This window comes from Doryrhamphus excisus, linkage group LG3 (assembly GCF_037039965.1).
Source record: "Doryrhamphus excisus strain RoL-2023G ecotype Guam linkage group LG3, RoL_Dexc_Guam_v1.1, whole genome shotgun sequence".
NCBI lineage: Eukaryota > Metazoa > Chordata > Actinopteri > Syngnathiformes > Syngnathidae > Doryrhamphus > Doryrhamphus excisus.
Window position 1 is genome coordinate 15,371,613 of NC_136359.1, and position 22,979 is coordinate 15,394,591.

Consider the following 22,979-nt stretch of genomic DNA (forward strand, 5'->3'; position numbering starts at 1 on the left):
AGATAAAGTGCAGAGAGCAAAACTTCTGAAGCTTTCTTGAATTACTTTAGACCTGACAAGAAAGCAATGTAAAGTGTATCCGGCTCGCTGGTTCGAGTGAGCGAGTGGCTTTCTGATAACCTCCTGTGCAACCTTACTGTCAACACTCATCTTTGTAGGACAGAGTTTCCCAACCTTTTTTGTCTCGTCTACCCCTAGAGCACATATGTCAGAGTCAAGGCCCGCGGGCCACATCAGGCCCGCGAGAGGGTTTTACCTGGCCGCGTGATGATATTAATCTATTATTAGATTCGGCCCGCAGATAAACTGTACTACATTTCCCACAATGCAACAGGGACGCGCGAGCGGGAGCATAGCGGGAGGCGGCTTAATTCATTCAGCAGTCATTCAGCATCAGTCATTAGCATAACAGCAAAAGTTAATTTACAGATACCCATCAACAATGGCAAAACGGAAGGTGGACGGTGAAAACAGGGGCTTTCAAACAAGGTGGGAGTTGGAGTACATGTTCACGGAGGTAGCTGGAAAACCTGTGTGTCTTCTATGTGGAGAAAGTGTGGCGGTGATGAAAGAATATAATATGAGACGGCATCATGAAACAAAACACAGACAAAAACAAGATTCTGGACATGGAACAAAGGCTACAGAAGGTCGAGGAATTAAAACGAGGCCTCAAATCTCGACAGAGTCTGTTCAGAAAAGCCCAGTCGAAAAAAAACTCAACATAACTTTTATGTTATGAGTTTTTTATATAAAGGACATTTGTATTTTGTGCCTGCTGAAATTAAAAATGACTGACAGAGTCATAAGAAAATATTGCTTTATTTATCCAATCATATTGTAATATATTTGTTATGTTTTCAGTAGGTTAAATCTTGGTTTTAATTAAGATTGGACAGTCCGGCCCTCGGCTTGTGGCCAAATGTTTTATTTGGCCCTCCGTCCATTTGACTTTGACACCCCTGCCCTAGAGTAACCACTCACTCATATGTGTCGATAATTCTCCAAAAGTGAATGTAACCCAACTGATCACAGGTTATTTTCTCCCTGGGGAAGCAATGTGTCACTCACACGTTCCATTTTATTGTCTGGCTTAATATGAAATATTAAGAATATTTACTTAGCTTGGAAATTATTTATGGAATGTTTCCATGTACCCGTGATTGGGAATCACTGATGTAGGGGATGGTCAGCTGACTGCAGCACACAACAGAAAGTGCATCACAAACTCACTGTACTGCACACTTGAACTACCTACAGTATATTGACATCCAGTACAAAACCATTCTCTTTCAAAATCCTAAACTGCATTATCTTCAATGTACTGCAGTGCAATATATTACAAGGCAAAGCAGCGGGAACATTGCAGTGGCCATTTGTTCATCAATGGTTTTTTTTTTTTCCCAAAGAAGGAGCCTCATTGTGAAGACTAATAACATTTGCATTAAAAACAAAAAACAGCCTTATACCGACACTCAACTCTTCAATCATCAACTCTGACGTTACATTAAATCTGTACATTAACAAGCTTTTTTTACTAACAGCACCATCTGCTGGCTCCGGTGTGACACCGTATCATACACTCCCATTCAAAATCACCGCTGCCATACAGTATACTGTACAAGTACATTGAGGAGCTGTAAAGCAGGCAGTGATACTGTAATGCGATTAAATTAATATGTCATAATATAATTTTGCAGTATCCTTGCATCAATTGGTTTCAAGCAGGCTGAAAGCTAAATCAACAGATAATAAAGCAACTCTGACACAAATATGGCCTTTTTTCCATGTAGTGGTGAGGGCTAAATAAAGAACACTTGTTGACACCCTCACCTTTGATAATCTTGATACCTGATGAGTGTCCATATCCCTCCACTCCCATATGTTCCGTTGTGGGCCTTGTTAGGGAATGCACCTTGTATGTTGAGTTGTTTTGAACCCTCCCGGGTCAAGATAAAGCATCAAGTGATGCCTGCCGTTGAAGTCGTGATTATCAGGCCGTGATGTGGACACAGGAGACAGAGAGAAGCAGGAAGCTCTCAGTCATCTGCTTCTATCTTGGGTCAGCAGAGATACTGGACTGCTGGAAGAACATCACTGAGTCAATGAACCACCTTAATGTCTCTGGCAGATGATGAAAGGGAAACAACGCTTTCATCGGCCCTGCTTCTTGGATAGACTTTGAGTGTTCTGATTGATTTACATATAATGTTTGGAGATCTAAGCAAGGAAAACAATGATCCTGAAGATGATGTGGTTTATGGGACAGATCAAACTGAACTGTGGAAATTATGTCCAAGTACCTGTAAAGTGACCTGAAGCAACCATCATCATGAATTTGAATCATCATCCAAATAACTGTTTATGCCATATAGTCACAGTTTGTTCAATTAGTTGCATATGATTTATCATTGTCAGCTTTAACTTTATTTGTTCAACACAGCACATTACATGTGATGTTTCAGATGGAATATGTTTCAAGGTAACTAAGTGACCGTCAACAGTTATTCAACATTTCTCCATTCTCTGCTGAGCCTAATAGAAACGTCCATACAGATGGGAATCCTTACAGTTTCCAGTGAAGTTTTCTCCCATCTTATCACTGTTTTTCCTGATGTCGCTCTTAAATTGAACAGACGGATTGAGGAATGTTAAAAAGATGTTGATGGAGCCCAAAAGAGACGACAGAAGACAGGGCAGTGGATGAGTCAATAGGTTCCAGAAGGTTTGTTTTATTTATCCATTTATCCCAGTCTATTTTTTCATCCTGGTTTATTTGAATGGTCAGTGGCTTCTCGGTTTACTGCTATCTTGGATGACTCGTTAGTTTAGGCGGCTGCTTTTTGGTTTTAACCCAAACTTCTTCAGACAGAGTATGAAAGAAGAGAGGATGCAGACTATTCCTAATGTTTTGTTGTACAAAGATTTAGGATGGAGTGGAGTAGGTCCTAAAAACTTCCCTGGCAGTAAACTCAAGGAAGTTACTTAAAATGCATCCCAAAACTTAAAAGCAAACAATATCCAAAAGCCGAACGAAAACAGAGCAAAACTCATCAAAGGAAAAGTTTTCCAAACATATAAAGCCGCAGGTATGCTGGAGCCTATCCCAGCTGTCTTCGGGTGAGAGGCGGGGTATACCCTGGACTAGCTCAAATTAACTTTTCTCATGTTATAATGCACAGAAAAGGGAAAGAATGATGATGGGCAAAATTCCCCAAAAATTGCAGTTCCCCTTCAATGTAGGGTGTTTTGGTGTGTTTACGTTTTATGGGCGTTAACTTCTTTTTACACTCAAGTCGTCATCAAGAACGTTTATGATGGCAAACTGTGTCTTTTTATTTATTTTTTATGGGGGAAAATTCAATATCAATCACAACAGATCAGTCACCTCCTGGAAAAGGATTGTGCTGGTGTTCCAAGGTCTCACTGTACACTGTTCGTTATTTTCTTCAGACTCATCCTCAGCCCTCTCAGCCCTTCTAATTCCTTCCACATGTACGTTTTACCAGAAATTTTATGGTGACATGAGACATTTTTCAACGTAGTCCAGTCAGACAGCTCCCTGTGGTCTCATAACTGTAGCACTGCACGTCTCCTTTGAAGGTGGCTGTTTGTGCACATGACATTTCTCTCCATGCTCATAAGCCTCAGGAAACAGAACACACTCTCTCTTTTTTTTTTAAAGGCGGGTCCGCAAAGCTGGACAGCCCAAGGTCACTGACAGCAGAGATTTATCAGTGGGAGTAATAAGATATTAAGATCATTAAATAATCATGGCATTCCACATATGAATTTTAATGAATAGGAAGACAACATTTTTAGAAAAAGTATATCTTGGACACAAAGTAATGCAGTAAGTAGAAAACAGCCACATTGAAACTGGGAAAAAAAGTACCCTCTATGTTTGTGGTGTGTTTTGCATATAAGGAGTCAGTTCAGTCAATTCCAAAATAATTGGTTGTCGCTTTGCAAACTAGTGGCAATCTGGACACGGGAAGAGGACTATCCATGAATCATTCAAAACCCTTCAGAGAGTCTCCAAATATTCAGATAGAATAATAACATTGTAGTGATTGAATACTCTTTAAAGCAAAGCAATTGAATAAATTAACTGAAGTGAATATTTTTTGCTTGCATATTCCGGTACAATAAAAAATAGTAGAATTTGCAATGGCACCCACCCAAATAAGTGAAGCTTTAGCGTATAATAATCAGTAGTATGCACTGTCGGCCAGAGTTTCCCTGTCACTTCCAGGAAAACCAGAGAGCATCTCAGCCTTGGCAGCAAGCATGGCCTCTGGAGTGTAACAGGCAGATTTCCAGACATGAGTTGGGAAGTTCTTCTACCTCTTTTCTCAAAGCTGCCATAGCTGGAGGGAAGGAATCATTTGGAACACCAACACTCGCCCTTGATGTTGATGATGAGCTACTTACTATCAGATATCAGTAAGCACATTTAAAATACTGCTGCTGAATGGTTCACACTATGTATTTACATATTTTAATACACTCCCATGCATAAATCGATCATGCAGTTTATATGTCTGCAGTGGTGTCATGAAATATACTACGTCAACTCTTTTGTTTAACTTCCCATAAACAGTGGCAATGCAATTTTGGGTTGGTGCTGAATGACGCATGCTGTGAATGGACGAGCGTGCAATTACCAGGAGATTCCAGGGTGGTAAGGCCAATGTGAACATGCCAGCTTCCTTTGCAGCCTCAAGTATCTTGTTTGATGATTCAAGCCACACTTGTATGCAAGTGGAACTAGTGTACTTAAATCACAAATAGGGGAAAGCATCAATTGTCATATTGAACCAGTGGTTCCATCATCAGAGTTGTTATGGAACTCAGTTGTGATGTAACCCAGCAGTTTAGGGGCCACAAGTAGAATGCTTTCATACCACAGGCTTTGGTCCTGTGAAATGAAAATAACACACCCACTTAGTAAGAAGACTCCTGATGAGCTGTATAAGTTATGTTCGCACCCACCCTGAGTTTAGGCTATGACAAAATGTTTAAAAAATAATGGCTGTATGATGTAGTTTGATCAAAACATGGCGAGTCTGACAAAATACTGTACAACACTGTTCCCTTTAAATACAAACAGTGCTCTATAAATAAACTTGCCTTTCCGGCCTTTCTTTATTTGTTTCCTCTTAAGACCCTGTGACTTCCTGAGAGGGCGGCGGCACAAGGTGCACCTGTAGCCACTTTGCCATTACGGGTATTTGTCTTGCTTACCTACCCGGTTGGTGTTGGCTGCTCTTGTGTCTGCTCTGGTTTGTGATTCTTTATGCCAGCCTCCTTGCACCATGTGACACCATTCTGGTCACCAAGAAATTCATATTTTGTTAGTTGTTGTAGTAGTTTTTTTTTTTTTTTGCCCCGCTAATGGTTTTTCTATTGTGCCCTGCACTGTTTTGCACCGTCAACCTCAGCAATTTGGTCTTCACCATTTTCTGCAGTGCACTACTCTTGCCATCTTTTTGTTCATTAAAAGACTTAATTTTTTGCACTGGAACTGTGAAGTGGCTCTGCGTCTGGAATCCTTACTTGGAAAACTGTGAGAGTAATTCTAGAGGTTACCCTTGATAGTGTGGGCCAATAATCAACAAGTTAAGGGCTGCAAATGTCCCCCCAGGCCACACAGGGTTTTCTCTCCAGCCGGTCAATAAAGCAAGTGATTTTCATGAGGGAAGGAGCTCATCAATTAAATGACCCACTGGAGAGAAAACCTGCAGTATCTCGGCCCTCCATGGTGAGAGTTTGACACATACACCCAAAACGGACCAAATCAATATGAACCAAACACAACCAGTTAATGGTGTGGTCTGCATCGTATCCGAAAAGAGGCAAAAATGTCCATTGCTGTTTTTCAAAATCATAGGTGATGTGAGGTGATGTGTATAAATATTCACATTTGAGAGGCTGAAGTCAGAAGATATTTATAATTTAATGGAATAGCAAAATAGTTGTAGATGAATAGGATAATGGAATAATCATTGATTTATAATTGCAGTGCTAATTCAGACCCAGAACTACCTTACTGTGAGGCAGACATGCCTGCGGAAGGCCTTCCATAGCTTACAATGTAGAAGAGTTGACTTGACAAGAGTACATGAGCAGGGAGGCAAAGGCCAAGTGGGAAGAATATGAATTGGCTAGAAATGAGTGTGTTGCAAATGACTGGCTAGGATTTTTATACACTGAAACCTTCCAGAAAAGAAACTTGGATAGATAATGTGTAATTCATTCAGAGACACTTTTCTTCCCTGATCTTGGCACAAGTTCCTCTGTATAATCACAGCTTCTAAGACCATGAAAACAGTATAATTAATGATTGATCACCATTAATGATTTAGATGATGTTTCAATGGCAAAAACACCATTCAGACATTGAAAAGGAAATACAAGGGTGTTATATTCTTCCGGCTGGTGGGTTTAAAACTGTTTAGTTAACACTATAAGTCACTGGGGGCCACTAAAACAACGTCAAGCGTTTATAAATACCACTCACTCTCTGACAACTTTGTAGCCACAAGGTGTTTATCTGTCAAGAAAAAAACAGCTTTTTGTCTTCATGACCTTTTTGCATGTGCCTGTCAAATTACACACAAGCAAAAGGCTGAGTTATTAGTCAAAACATGAACTACACTTTTGTATATTTTCTTTACATCAAGGGTGTCCAAATTTCTCTCAGAGGGGGGCATACTAAAACTCTAATGTATTTCTGCACAGGCCCCAGGCGATTAAAAGAAAAAAGCTAGCTGCGAACCGTAAATGGCCACTGGGCCGCACTTTGGACACCCCTGCTTTGCATGATCATCCAAGTGCACAAATAAACTTGACTTGAGGCAGACTCTTCCTTAGAGGAACAATTTGACTATTTAAGCAAAAGACAGGAAGCAGAACTGGAGGTAGCAGAAATGGGAATGCTGAGGTTCTCATTGGGAGTGACCAGGATGGATAGGATCAGGAATGAGTACATCAGAGGGACATTACATGTTACAGACCTTGGCGATAAAGTCAGAGAGGCCAGACTGAGATGGTTGGGACATGTCCAGAGGCGAGATAGTGAATATATTGGTAGAAGGATGCTGTGTTTAGAGCTGCCAGGTAGGAAGCGTAGAGGAAGACTAAAGAGGAGGTTTATGGATGTAGTGAAGGAGGACATGAGTGTAGTTGGTGTGAGAGAGACAGATGCATAAGACAGGGTTGGCTGGAGAAGATTAATTTGCTGTGGCGACCCCTAAAGGAAAAGCCCAAAGAGAAAGAAGAAGAAGCAAATTTTGGGGCCATTTTTGGCCTAAATTAAGTATTTACAAACATAAACATCGCTAAATAAAGTAAAATACAATCTAATTCATTCAGAAAAAGCATTGAAAGACACATAATATATAGTATTCTGTACCAGTAACTAGGTGTCAGCAATGTTACTTTGGCATCATGACAGAAAGTATTTGGTGAGGTAATTGCTTGCTGTGTAAGTGAAATCATTGTTTTGCCAACCACATCACTGATAAATGATTACATACAACATCTAATGGTGGATGTTTCCCCATCGCTATCATTTGGATTTCATTTAATGAAGCATGTAAACAGTTCTTGGACTTGGAAGCACTGCAAACCATTATTTATGACTGATAAATCACAGCAGGGGATGCACCAGTGATCTAAAACCCCAATGCAGAACATTTCACACTACTATGCTCGCATTGCTGTGACTCACTATGCAATTCTATTGTCGTATTGTGTGTAGGAGGATTAGTGACTCATTCATCAAAGCTATCATTAATTGCTGATCGACACAGCTTCCGTCACTCATTTTTATATGCAGAGGAAAGACTTTTGCACAATGTTCGACCGTGTACTTTGTGGCCCTTTTATGCGTCACCTTGGGGATTTTCCTTAAAAGGTTATGTCACATGACAACAATAACAATACTAATATGCAGCGGAGACAAGCTGAGATTTCTAGCATTTGGCCAAGCATAAAATCAAAATAATATGAATATATTTAAAATAATGAAGAATTCTAAATATAGTCATATTTTTCTTTTAGGTTCACCTTAGTTACCAGAGTGTGTCTTAGTTATCAGAGTCAAAAATGTTGTACAGTAATATACAACTTTAATTTTTCTTTTGCGTATGGAATAAATCATGCAAGTTGTCATGTATGTAACACACAACCGCTGAGACACTATTTGCACTGAAAACAAATAAACTATAAGCTGTCTATCAATTTACACAGTTAAAATCATAAATCCACTATAAAACAGAACCAGCAAGAGTGCCGGGGCCTCAGTGACACGGTCCAGTGGACTGACCTTGGTCCTCCTCCATTGCAGTTGTAATGAAGAACACATGGCCTCGTGACCATAAGCCAAAATCCGAAGCAAATGTGTGTGTAGTCTAAGACAGAGGGATGAGTATATAATCTTTTTAATTAAATTCTTTTTCAACACATTCATTGTTATTTACTTTGAGAAAGCGTGAAACACGTTCACTGTAATTAAAGCATGCAAATTGCTCCAATGTGTTTTGTATTTTACCTCCACCTAGTGGTTAAAAGTGTAGTTTTTCTTTCTCATGCAAGTTGCTGTCACTGCAGCTCTAGTACATATATACAAATATATAGATATTCATTACCATAGAGTACTTAGTATTGTTTTTTTTAATTATTACAGTACTCATATGTCATTATTACAAGTGGGGCAAAATGTCACTCTAAAAAATTGTGTTGACTGTCTTCTCTGTAAGGACCACAAGAGGGCGCTGGCCGATTGTACAGACGCCTCTCCAAGACGATGTATGCCAGGTTTTCTTTGAATACAATGAATTATATATATAAATAATAAATGTAAATGGCAATGTTGGCTATTACACTTGACAAGCATACTTCAATTTTAACAATCTTTTGGTATTTTTTGCTGTAAGTTTTTTCCAGTGATGATTGCGCTTCTTTTTTTACTTTTCAGTTGCCATAACATCAAGACCAGCTACACACACCAATCCAGTTTTACTTGGGGCTGCACCATTTCTTACAGTCTATGATGTCAGCTGCACACACACACACACACATATATATACTGTACACACACTGAGGCCCTCTCTGAACTCATCCATGAGGGAGCTGAGCTATGGAGGAGCTGAGTTAGGAGCAGCAACACGCACAACACTAACAGAAGGTCTAAGCCCCCATTGGTCAGCGTCTCTCCACCCCACCACAGGAGTCTCTCTGAGGGGTCTGCTGCAGCACTCTGCTCCAGGGGCCTGGAAATGTTGGAAGTGCGCCTTTTTCCCCCCTTTTTTTTCTATTTTTAGGTTTAAAAAAAAATTGAGGGCTCTAGCCTGTCGCATTTCCCACTGTTTCCAAACTCACTGCCTCCCCAATGTCAGCCCATGTCCGCTGTGGATAACAAACAGACCACTGCAGCAACACAACCCCAACTGAAACAAGAATCTGAAACAAGAAGCGATAAGCCCGTAAGAAAGGATGCATACACCGTGCCTGCCTTCTCTGCAAGGCCCACTGCTTAGCCAGCCATGAAGACTAGCAGGCCGCAGCTCAAAGAATTTGGAAGGGACTCTTCCTGCAGCCCATCCCCCCACTCCCCAAACAGGAAGACATGATTTAACTGGTCACCTCCCAAGTGAGCAAAAATCCACCTACAGAGGGTTGTTTGCTATTTTTAAGTCAAATTTAAAGAAACTGACATCAGCTTGAAGGGCACTTTTGAGTACCTCTGCCAGTAATTGAATATTTTTGTCCTTTTTTATAAGACCTGTAAGTCAGAACATGGTGAAATAGTATATAACAAGCCATCCCAACGGAGGTGGCAGAAGACTTCAGGGAAGCCGCAGTAGCTTGGATAAAATAAAGAAAAACATTCTTCAAAACTGATAAGTTAACTTCAATGATGTCAAAGGCAAAATTGGTTGATTTTTTTGTTGCTACAGTGAGTGTGAACAGAACGCACAGAATACTGTATGCTCCAGAAAATCACTTTCTTTAAGGGACTAAGATAGACTCCAACTGTGTTATAATCTCTGCTCCAAATTGCTTCTTTATATGTAATAACAGAATCACATTTACATTTTTTTTCTCAAAATCACAAAATTTGGATACCATGTACACATCGCTGCTTGGTCTGTTAATACTCTGCTCTGCATTTGGGAAAAGATTGAATTTGAATTAAATTTGAGTGATGATTGTAATCTGTCTCTGCTTGAGAAGCTTTATCAAAATCATTATCTTGATTGGCAGACACACACACACACACAAGCGGAGGTAAAAAATTGGTCCACTGCATGTAATAATGTATGTCCAACAATAAGAGTATTGATTCTAATCAAATGTTAACAGTGTAAACACACATGTGAACCGCTTTCTATTTTTAAACAACCTGCAGAGGAGCCATCAATCTCATCAGGGGGAGCTGTTCACTCTCAGCCCTGGAGTAAAACACAGGAGTATCTGCCCACATTCATAAAAGAGAGGGAGGTCCCTAATTCCACAATAGCCTATAGGGCTTCAGGTTCATGTAGGAACCTGTCAGAGGGAAGAAACATGTTTATGAATGAACACACTGCCTCTCTGCTCACCCTAGTGATGACTCCACACTGCTGTGTGATGTGCATCAACACAGCATTGTACTCAGGATGCATTCATGTTGTGAGTTGTTCATGCACCCCCCAGTAGTGGATGTATGCACTATGACGATGTGAATAAACGTTTGCTTGTTATGGCTACACAAAAGTTTGCCATTGTTAAGACTGCATTATGTGATGTTTAGTGCAAACTGCTCCGAGATGATGGCTATGCTCTGAATGCCAGCGGGCATTAGAAGAGCGAGCGGCCATCTGCCAGCCTTGCGAACTAGCAACCCCACCAGCTGCAGTCGCAAAACGCCCTAGCAAGCAGGACATGCATGCAGCTTCTGACGTCTGCGGCCACACTGCGCTGCGAAGCCCACAAAGAACCGGGAGCGGAAACAACGCGAATGAAGCCCTCAGACGCCGCATAAGGTTCAACTTTTGGCCGTGACGCTGCCCTCCTGTGTACATCGGCTCACTTCGGATGACTGCTTTGTGTGTGTATTTCCCTGCCGCGTGGAAAAAAACACGCCGAAAAGGGACTCATGCAGGGGCACTTTAATATCCCGACATGGCGACGGCAAGAAACGGAAGGGAGCTTTTTACCATTTTGGAAACGAGCGCGGATACAGAAAGTAGTGCGGCGTGCGACAGCCAAGAGTACCCGCTAAATCTTTCAAGCGATGTGAAGTGGTTTGAAATTCCGTATAAAAAGCCAGACTCGGACGAGGAAGACGGAGCGCGGCGGGAGGAGGAGGAGGAGGAAGACGAGGAGGACGGTGGCGAGGGGGAGAATGGTTCCGCGTGCACAGCAGCGGCCAGCAGCCTTGTGGCCGGGGGAGGCTGCAACATCATTTTGGTGACTGGGAGCAATGGACTCAAGCACGAAGAGGAGGAGAACTCGGAGGAGTGCTGCACCTCCACTAACTGCTCCGACGCCACCTCGAACGACTCTGACCTCGATTTCTCCGATTTGGAGGAAGAGGAGGAGGAGCGCGCCAGCTTTCTCGGCTACAACGAAGACTTGCATGAGGACTGCACGTCTCCGGACTTCTGGGGCGAACCGGACCAGGTGATTGCTATCGAGCCCTTCAATGCTGCCAGCGGCCCTCAGCACTCGCTGGGAGACGACGCCGACACCCGTGACTATTTCCGGATACTCTTTCCAGATTCTCTTTTTGAACACATGGTGGAACAAACAAACAACTACGCCCTCTATCGGCAAAGGAGGAGCGGCAAAACAGACCCACACTGGCACCCGACCCATGCAAGGGAGATGAGAGCCTATGTGGGCCTCAACATCCTCATGGGCATCAATCAGCTGCCCGATACTGGCATGTACTGGGCCAGCGACATTTTCATAGGCAATGCAGGCTTTAAAAAGACCATGACAGCCCGGCGCTTTGAGAAGCTCACCCAGTACCTCCAGCTGTGTGACAGGGAGGCGGAGCCCGTGCGAGGTGAGCGTGGCTATGATGGCCTTTTTAAAATCAGGCCTCTCCTGGATGTGCTGGAGAACACCATGTGGGACGCCTACACGCCCAACCGCTGTCTGACCATAGACAAGAGCGCCCTTGTCACAAGAGGGCGTTCCTCACCCACGCACTCCATGCCCTCTAAGCCCCTGAGGAAAGGCTTGAGTGTGTGGATGCTGTGCGACTCGCGCTCGGGCTACTGCCACCGGGCTAAAATCCACATGGGCCGGCCCAGTGAGGACCAAGCGGTAGTGTTACAGGGGTACCGCGTGGTGACCTCACTCGTGCGTGGCCTGGAAGGTCAGTACCACCACCTCTTCATGGACAGCTTCTTCACCTCCGTGCCGCTCTTCCAGAGACTGCTAAGGGATGGACTTTATGCCTGCGGACCCACCCAGTCGGGACGCAAAGGTTATCCCGAGGTCCTCCGCCCTCGGAATGTGGGAAAGCTGTTACAGGGGGAGTTCTATCAGTGTCAGCGTGGCAACCTGGTGGCAACAGTGACACGGGACATCAAGGTCATTAGCTGCTTGTCCACCAACTCTGCACCGGGGATTGTGGGTATCAGTCCAGGGGAGCAACACGGCCGTGAGGTGGATGGTGAGGTGGACAGCGACAGCATGGAAAGTTCAGGTTTGTCTCTCGGCGTGCCAAGGCCTCTTCCCTTGCTGCTGTACCAAGAGAACATGAGGGGGGTGGACCTGTGCGACCAGCTGAGGGAGTGCTACCAGGTGGGCCGGCCGTGCAGGAAGTGGTGGCGCTACTTCCTGTGGTTCTATGTCAATTTGTGCATCGTAAACGCCTACATCATCCTGAGGGAGAGCAGAGGGGGCGCGCCGCCCGCAGGTTTCAACGGGAAGCAGTTCACACAGCGCCACTTCCGGGTGCGCCTCGCCCAGCAGCTCATCGGAGACTACCAAGGGGCGAGAGGCATGGAGAGGGCCGCCAGGAAGAGGCATGCTGACTCACCCATTGAGTACGGACATCGCCTGGAGCGCATGTCCGAGCGCTCGCGGCGCTGCAGGAATTGTACCAACAAGGGACTACGGCATGAGAGCGTGTTTGGCTGCAAGATATGCAATGTCCATCTATGCAGAGGAGGCTGCTTCTCTGAGTTTCATAAATGAACTTTTTTTTCCTCATTCTTTTATACCCTTTCTGTATAATCATCTCGCATCAAGGGATTTTTTTTTTAAATCAAACCAATTTTAGTTCCAAAGGTGACCACTACAAGTGCGCAATATAGCCACACACTTAAGAGCTAGTTAAGATAGACGTATTCATGCACGCATAACTAGAGACAATGAACTATTTAAATTAGTGTAGAATGTTTTGGCGCATTGCCTTCTGTAACACTGACTGAATTGCCTTGTGTCACTTTTTTATATGTGTAAGGACTTTATATGATGAAGAGAAAACATTTCTGCACTTACTTTAGACCAGGAAGTGTTTACTATGGAAAGTTTATCCGTCTTTTTCCAAAATAAATGCTTCATTATGATGTACCTAATTGGATCTTCCCTTTCTTGTGCACACATGGCAAACAACACTATCTTAGTTTTTTTTTCCATCTTTGGCTTGAAGTGATTAAACCTGTGCTTCTTTGAATATGGAGCTCATGTGCACTCACAGCTTGGAGCAATTAAAGACATTAAAAAAAAAAACACACAATCCTGTCCTGCTATTGGGCCGAGTAAGGCCATATGGGGGACACACAAGTTCCAAACTCCCAAAAGTGTCACTTCTCAATGGCAGAAATAAGCATTTTCATAGCGGATGTGAGTGTGTGATATAGTATATGAATGAACTGTATGACTTATGAACTATATGACGTATAAAACACGGGGCAAGAACTACTATATCATCAATTCTATCTTTGCAAAGATAATACTCTGTTTGATTGACACTATCATAAATGTATTAATTTAATGAAATGTGTATTAATGTGGTTGTAGTTTGCAGTGGCGTACAACTGCAGTGCTAAATGACCAAAATACTGATGCAGTGCGGTTTTACACCACTGGATGTCATTAGATTATACTTCAGGTCATAAAGTTGTGACTGGTAGGTTACCTTAGTTTTGTTGGTTTGTGTATTAAACTGATTTAAATGTTATTTAAAGTTTTTTTTTTTTTAAAGCAGGCAGATTTAAGGCCCAATTGTTGATTATTTTATTTCATTTCATATCATTCATATATTTTTCAGAAAAAGAAACTATAACAAGAGGACAAGTGGGAATCATTTTGTCAAAATGTAAAAAAAAAAGAAAGAAAATTGTTTAATTCATAATCAGTTTTTTAACATTTAAAACAATTAAATCTGAAAGACACACTTACAACAAATAAAAGATTAGATAAGATAAGTGGCATATAAAATGGATGGATGGGTGGACTCAACAAGATGCTTGTTTGCTCTCAGCATTTGATGCCTGAGGACTGGAGCATAAGTCTTGCTGGAAGACACAGCTATCCCGATGTGAGCGGACATTGTGTCATCGTTGTTTCTATGATGTTGTTGTTGACAGAAGTAGCGTAAGCTCCTGGGCTAAATCAGTGTGCCTATGAAATGATGACGTTTTGGTAATGTTTTCAATTGTCAAAATACAGCAATATACTGTAAGTATTACATGTTATCATCAATGTACTTGTTAATGCATGATCACAGCATGTATATCAAACAATAAGTCAATGTTAGAGGGATTTTTTGGAGGGCTAGATAGGTAGGTCCCAATGATGTGCGTTGTTAGCTAGTTCATATTAACTCGTTAACTTGGAATGAAGAAAATCCACGCATACACGAGGAGAACGTGCAAACACCGCACAGAGATGGTAGAGGGTGGAATCGAACTCGGGTCTCCTAGCTGTGTGGCCTGTGCACTAACCACTTGGCGTGCAGCCCCCTGTATTGTGTGTATTTTTGTCTAATCTCAACAAATCAGGTAGGACTTTGTTGTGCTGATACTTAAACTTTACCTCATTTTAGCATCAGGGCTGTTCACAGATAAGACAATCTTTTTTTAATGAGGTTATAATATCCCATAATAATAGGGATAGCGTGCTAAATGCTGCATGCAGCAAAAGCTATACGCCTAGCCGCAGTTTTTTGCTTTGCACATTCACACAACGCCTGCACAACGCTCTCTCCTTCCTCCCTCAGCTATTCCCAGGCTGGGAGCGCGTTAGTCAACTGGACGCCCATCCCGCTGATCTGAGGGAGCCCCGTGGGGAGTTACCATGGCAACGGCGGCTGCTGAAGACAGGGAGACGCCAGCGGGCCCGCATGGTTGTCATGGTACTAACTCTGGCTATACGGTGGAGGGAGGTGCCAGAAGCTACCCTTTCTCCAAAATCAAGCGCTCTGTGTGTGTGTGTGTGTGTGTGTGGGTGTGGAGCTGACCGCCTCCACACTGTACACAGAATCAGACTAGTTAGCAGGCTCTCGTCATAATGCAAAGCCACTGTTCGACTCCCACTGTACTTCCATATATGTCACATGTCACATAATGGGGGTGGCAAAGGAAGCAATGACCAAAGGTGAACTAAATATGCATATATAAACTTGCTCCGTATTATCCTGGTCCTATCTTTGGTTGATTTGTCACCTAAAATCATTACACTGTCAGAGTCATCATGTAATTACCATAACTGGAGCAACTAAATCACTTAAATGGCTGTTTGACATTTCATGTTCTTTTCATGAGCAATATTTTGAAATGTAGCACTCAAGTGACATGAGTCAGTTGGTGTTTGACAGGTTTTTCAATAGCAGAAAAGACCACCAGCGTGTGCTCTTTTACTATGTATGTCGAGAGAAGCCCAATTACCTACTTTCTAAAGGGCATGCAAACATGCAAAAAGAGCAATCCACAATGCATGACATTTGTAAGACACTGCGAACAAAACTGGTCGTTATTGATCATATGATCATATGATTAATACCTGCACAGACCAATGCATCTCCAAATAATTTCAACCACATCGCTTTGGCGCCCCCTCTTGCGCAGTACCCGTATGCTCCACATGTGGTATAGCCACACCTTCTTTTTTTATGTACATTTTGAAATACTTAACATTTAAATAGAATGTCACTACATAGAGTGCAGAATTCTTCCAAAGAACCATATGATGGATCTGTACAACATTCAGTATAACCTTTATTACCTGTAATTCATGTGGGAGCTTCTTCCTGTCATGTTTGCAAATCCAATGTCACCACTTACACATTGCGTAACAGCAATGTGTCATTTTCACAAATCTGGAATGTGAACATTCCACAGATCTCCACAGAATCCAACATTGCAATAAATCATTGAGAATTGTGTCGTTCATGAATGCGTCTCGCCCTGTGACGGGTGGCTAATGAGCAACCTGTGTGGTCATTTCAGTGCCATTAAATGAATAGTGGCAAACAAAGAACCAACAGTAACTTCATTTTTGTTACTACCATTTACATCAGCACCGTGTTGGCCACAAGGTCACGAGATCAACGGTAAAATTCAGTTGGAACATCTCTGTGTGGAGTTGCCAGGTGGGTTTTATTCAACTTCTCTGGTTTTCTCCAACAGGAAGTTTTGCCTTACCGATTTGCCTTACCTCGCCTCTTGCCCAAAATCACCTGGGTAGACTCTAATGACATAGGAGGAGGAGATACTGTGAAGCCAAAACAATGACCACCAGAGTAGACTTTAAACTATATCGCTGGTCAAATGTTTGACTTTTGGCTCAGCTTGTAGCTGAAGGACAAACCTGAATCACTGAAATTAAAAACTTTTTCTAATTCCAATAACAACAACACAACAGTAAGTTCTTAGAGGATATATAATTTGCTTCATCACAATTTGATGGTGACAATTGTTGTTTTAATAATCTTTATTTGCAACCCTCAGAATAATCTGGTTTGTATTCATCCATCAGGTACATATCCTTTTCTATTTCTTTGAAATCAATAGGACAGCCTATAGATCGGGCCTTCTTTTTTGGTTGTTCTCCATCACTCATGTCTTGCTTTTGGTTGTGATATCCACGAAATCCAAGGTCAACAGCATTCAGTGATTTTTGTTGTGATGCAACACTGTCAGACTGGACAAATATTGGAAGCTTGACTTGAAGTTTGAAGTTTGTCCCTGTCATATCCAGATTGACCTGTGAAAAAGATGCTTTGTCATTTTATGGCATGATGCAACTTTAACATGTAGTAGCTAAGGAGATACAACTCTTCATGTCATTTAGAATTATGTACATAAAACAAAACAATGTCCAAGAAAGAATGACATAAAATGAAATTGCAAGAACAATGGGAACCGAGTCGCAGCTGGGAAGAGTTAATTGTTCCAGAGTTACATGGGGAGGAGCGTGGAAATGCAAATAGCATCACGCCACGTTGTACACGCAACTTTCACGTGAGTGCACCAGTAAAACAAGAATTAAAAAAAACAGGAGAGCTATTCACAGTGTAGCTTTGTTGTGCTGTATTTCTTAACAATACTCCTATGTGGAAACCATTGCAATGTTTTGCATGGTAATTCATTGTAGCCTGCTTTGTTTTTAATGTTTATACATATTCAAGTCATGGTTTTTTAAATTGTGAAGTCACCGTCAAAGTGATATAGTGCTACCTTGTGGAATATTTACAATAAATCTACATATGACTTTTTTTTTTAGAAATGTAATCCACATACGTATGTCAAACAAATAAGGTTACCACATTGGTAGGATATCTACATTCATGCTTCCCAGTGATTATTATTATTAAGTTGAGGCCAGGCTGGCTTTATAAAACTTAATACAACGGCTCTTTGAAAGACCAAGATCCGGCTCCCCTCAAAGAGCCCCAAATCCCATCTCTAGTTTGTTTATCCAACTACAAGTGTTTTCAACAACGGTGCTGCTACTGAAGTCTTTTTACATGACAATTGACAAATAGAGGCGCATACATGTCTGGTAATGTCTTGTTTACCTTCAGGAAGTACTCATTCTTGAGTTCTGGTCTGATTGACATGGAAGGAGGAAACCCTTTGGGGATGGTAATCATCTTGGTCACAATCTTTCTGCTATGGGCGGCAACAGGCTTGGCTTTTTTCTCAAGAATAGGAAACATGTGACTTATCCTTTGGCCTGAGACAGTCCAGTTTGGCTTCCAGTACAATATGTACGTTGGCTTGACTGAATGACTTGACTTGTTTTTGATTTCAGCTGTGACTTGGACAGTCTCACCTAAGATGAGAAAATATTTTGTTACTTTCGAATGAACATTTTCAAAAATACATCATAGAAATATGTTTTTCTGTTTTTGGGTTCAAATTCCACCATCATAGAACTTTTAAAATGTGTACCGATAACATTTCAGCATATTTTGTTATCTAAGAAATAAATGACAATAAGTAACTCACATTTTTTGAAAAATGTTGTCTAAGATGGTGATGAGCACCATCATCCGGGAGGAGCTCAAAGTATAGCTGCTGCTCCTTCACATCGCAAGGAGCAGCTGAGGTGGCTGGAACATCTTGTCTCCTGGAGGCCTCCTTGGTAAGGTGTTCCAGGCATGCCCTACCAGGGACACGCTGGAGGGATTATGTCTCACAGCTGGCCTGGGAACGCCTCAGTACCCCCCATTAAAACTGTAAGAGGTGGCTGAGACTGCTGCCCCCCAATACCCATACCCAGATAGGCAAAATAAAATGGATGGATAGATGTTTGTAACTAAGATCAAATAGATTAAAAGGCATAAATTATTTGTGAAACACATTATATTAATTAACAACGGATCATAATATAATATTTGATAGTTAGTGCCATCAATGTGACACAAAAGTGCCAGGCGTGATGTGTGATAGAAGAGTTTCAGCTAAAATGAAAGGAAAAGTATACAAAACTGTGGTGAGACCAGCCATGAGACCAGCCACTGAGGAAAAGACAGAAAGCAGAACTAGAGGTAGCAGAGATGAGGATGCTGAGGTTCTCACTGGGAGTGACCAGGATGGATAGGATCAGGAACGAGTACATCAGAGGGACATTACATGTTAGAGGCCTTGGAGAAAAAATATGAGAGGCCAGACTGAGATGGTTAATATATTGGTAGAAGGATGCTGCCACGTAGGAGGCGTAGAGGAAGACCAAAGAGGAGGTTTATAGATGTAGTGAAGGAGGACATGAGGGCAGTTGGTGTGATAGAGACAGATGGACAGGGTTGGATGGAGGAGATTGATCTGCTGTGGCGACCTCTGAAGGGAAAAGCTCAAAGAGAAAGAAGAAGAAGTCAGAGCCATCCATCCATCCATCCATCCATTTTCTATACTATGTGTCCTCATTAGGCTCACAAGATGAAGGCTATCCCAGCTGACTTTGTACATCCTGGACGGTCTCCAGCCAATCACAGGGCACATATAGACAAACAACCAAACACACTCATATTCATACCTCCAGACAATTTAGAGTCTTCAATTAACCAAACATGCATGTTTTTGAGAGTGCAAGTCGTGCCTCGTTCGATCGTGGTTTGAACATCGTTCCCTCACTCTATCGCAGTTTTTCAAAAAGTCATGAATTGATAAGTGATCGCTGTTATGTGGTTGACATGCAGTATTCTGGTCACTTAGCATCAGTAATGTTACATTGACGTTCCATTACATTACTTCACATGGAGTCAGCCCAAAAAAAGGTTATCCTCCCATTCCGAGTCTTACATTATTCTTTTGCCCCACTCCATTTGAAATGCTTTTGTAGGTTTAGCAGCAGCTACGCACATTACACACATTAATGCAGTCGTGTGTGAACCTAAGTGCTGTCGGTTTTATTTCGATTTTGAAATGTGTCTGTTACCATTTCATGTGCATGAAATTATGCCGCACCCTGTCCCTCCTCTTTCACAAATGAGAGGAAGTGTTCCAAATCTGAGCATAGGCGAAAATTGTTCTCTCTAACTGATTGAAGACGGCAGAGGTGTACATCATTCTGCAATATGTTTATCAGCTTATTTATATTTATAATAATTGGTAACCTTTGGAAAATGAAAAATCCACACCAAAACAATACTATAATACTATACTTATATATGTGTGTGCACATATACTGTACGTGTGTGTGTGCTGTATATATTACCTGGCCTGTATGATATTCTTTGGGTGTAAACATCCATTGCTACTGTTCCAGAAGCCCAGACTTTTTTGGGGATGTGAACATACTGAGGTTCCTGAAAGAACACATTTTACTGCAGTCTTCTCCTAAGATATTGATATTAATAATAATTTATGTAAAAAAAATGTCACCATTGGTAGAAGGCTATCCATGCTTTCTTTAGGAAAAAATATGAAGCCAGATTCAACAATTCTTTCTCGCTTCATTAGTTGTTTGAGCGTCGCCTTTAACTTATACTGAACCCAACATGAAGAAGAAGGCATTATTCTGTGAAACAGCAACAACAACAAAACATTTAAATGAAAGAACCAAATGTAAATAATTCAGACAAAGAAAATCAAATACCTGTCCGGAATCTTGAAAGAAAAATTAAAAACACATCTTCCTTCAACAATAATTTGGGGACCTGAAAAAAATAGTTGTAAGTATCATTATCCTTATCCAATGTTACTAAAGTAAGAAGAAAGTCACAGAAATCTCTTGGTTTCTTGTACATTACCTGATTTTAGACCATCTTGTTTGACATAGTTGCATTTCTCCTGGGCTTGGTAGTCGGTGTATAAATTAGAACGATGTATTGACGAATCAAATATTTGCTTTCCTTTTACAAAAAAAGGTAATTCAAAAAGGATTTCAGTTTCTTTCAAAGCCTCCATGAAGACTTTATTTGTGAAGCTATTTTGCCTATCAATGGCCTCATAGCCAATAAAAAATATTGTGATGGTCATTTTCAAAAGAGGACAGCAGGTAAAAAGCTCTGCACAGATCAAGATCATGTGGCTGAATGAGTGAGCTGAGCCTTTGCAAGAGCCTGTAAAACAGGTTTGAAGTCACAGGTTTAAATTGCCTGTACAATTCCATTAGAATCTTAGAAGCTTCTAGAAATTTTCCATTGAGGGAAATTTTCCATTTGCTTGCTGTAAAATTCCACCAATCATGTCTTCACCCTCATATTAACCTGGTTAATTTATTCAATGTTTGTCATTCAAAAACGGTAGTCTATGTACATAGTAATATATAGTAATTGTACACTTTTCCTAATTTCTATCCATTTTCTATGACACTTTTCCTCACTAGGGTTGTGGAGGTATGCTGTTTTTCTAATTTGATGGGTTAAGCGTATACATACATTTGCATTTAATTGCATGAAATAAGTATTTGATCACCTACCAACCGGTAAAACGTTCGGCTCTCATAGACTTGTTGGTTCTTTTTTAAGAAGTTCTGTTCTCCACTGATTACCTGAATTAACTGCACCTGTTTGAACTTGTTACCTGTATAAAAGACACCTGTACACACGCACAAACAAACTGCAACCTCTCCACAATGGCCAAGGCCAAAGAGCTGTGTAAGGACATTAGAGATAAAATTGTAGCTCTGTACAAGGCTGGGATGGGCTACAAGAAAATAAGCAGTTTTAGTCGCCATGAAACCCCTAAGGTCCATACTCTGGTGGTCATTAATGTTGCTTGTAAGCTTAACAACTTTCAAAGATTCATCAATCATAATTTAAACATCATCAACATCAACAAAAATCATGATCAAAGTCTTAAAGAGATGGTTTGAATTTTTTAACATGAAATTGTGTGGCATCCCCATCAGCGGTGTAGTGCATCAACTATGATTTACCCCCTACTTTGTCCCGTGAGCCCAGTTGTGGTCAGATTTTGGTGATGAGGAACATAGTTCCAGGTAGTTGGTGGAGCAACTGTTGTATATATGTTCCACGGTATTTCCATGCAAGGAAGCGTTTTCATCCCTTTAAGTATTGGTTTGATTTTATTTGAACATACGTATATTTTTCTTTGATATACAGCACATATCACAATTCACAATCAAAGCAGAACTAATTAATTCCTATCCTGTCTTCATTTTCTCATCAATTGCTAATATATTTGTTCTATTCAACATGTGCTTTTTGGCATCGTTTAACACAAGAATACAACATTCTATCTACATTTTTAGGTCAGAAAAGTGGAAAAAGCCTCTCAGGTCCCATTTAAGCATCTTTTTAAAGGTGCCTTTTTAAATTGCTTTGACATGAGAAGACATGTCCATAGTGGGACCGTGGAGTTGCTGGTTTGGGTTGTTATACCCAGGGAATACAAACATAGCAGCATGTTCCATTTGTAGTTGTAGTGCGGCAGCAATCTTGGGTAGGACAAATATTGGAAATTTGAGCTTTGCGTTTGTACCCGTCAGAGAGACCTGTAAAAACATGTACTTTATGTTACTTTATGACAGCAACCTGCATTTTAAATGAAATGCAAATAACAAAAGGAGTTATGTGATATTTTTATATGTTCTTTTAACTTGCTTAAAAGTCAGTTAATATCTATCTACTTGAAAAGTAAACATTGCCTCAAAAATCTCAAAAAAAGGCTACATTACCATTTTTTAAGATGTCTTCTTCGACCCGATAAAATATCTCCTCGGATGGATAGGAAGTTTCCGAAGAATAGCCCAGCGTTACACGGTGTATCATCAAACGAAATTTTTCTTTTCCTTTTGCAATAAAAGTGAGTGATTTGAGTTTAGTTTTTTTTAAGACCTCCACAACAATTCTTCCATTGATGGTATCTCCATTGCTGAAGCTGTTTTGACCATTGATGTCATCATATTCAATTAAAAATTGTTTGATAGTCATTTTGAAAATAGAGAAAAAGTGAAACCTCCTGGAGATTGTCTCGTGGAGTGAACAGCTGCAGTGCTCAGGTTCCTTAAACCTGTTTGTCTGTGTGTGTGTTTCATACCTCCGTTATCAGTGACAT

General features: G+C 41.2%; 1 protein-coding gene across 4 annotated transcripts; it reads right to left on the reverse strand.

Moving 5' to 3' along the window:
- Positions 1–16,879: 16,879 nt before the first annotated feature.
- On the reverse strand, positions 16,880–20,992 carry LOC131128792 (arrestin domain-containing protein 2-like). Of its 4 annotated transcripts, none has more exons than XR_013627195.1 (7): positions 20,708–20,992; positions 20,554–20,614; positions 20,340–20,475; positions 20,173–20,263; positions 18,465–18,714; positions 18,032–18,288; positions 16,880–17,217 (listed from the first exon to the last, which is right to left on the reverse strand). XR_013627195.1 is itself a non-coding variant. In XM_078789731.1 (6 exons), the coding sequence occupies exons 1-6, from the start codon at positions 20,982–20,984 to the stop codon at positions 16,945–16,947; spliced, it is 1,095 nt and encodes a 364-aa protein (XP_078645857.1). In that variant the 5' UTR covers positions 20,985–20,989; the 3' UTR covers positions 16,880–16,944. The 4 variants fall into 4 exon arrangements, 1 of the variants encoding a protein (XP_078645857.1); XR_013627196.1 differs by having other exon boundaries at positions 18,465–18,621; positions 20,708–20,991; XM_078789731.1 differs by lacking the exon at positions 18,465–18,714 and having other exon boundaries at positions 20,708–20,989.
- Between the last annotated feature and the right edge of the window lie 1,987 nt (positions 20,993–22,979).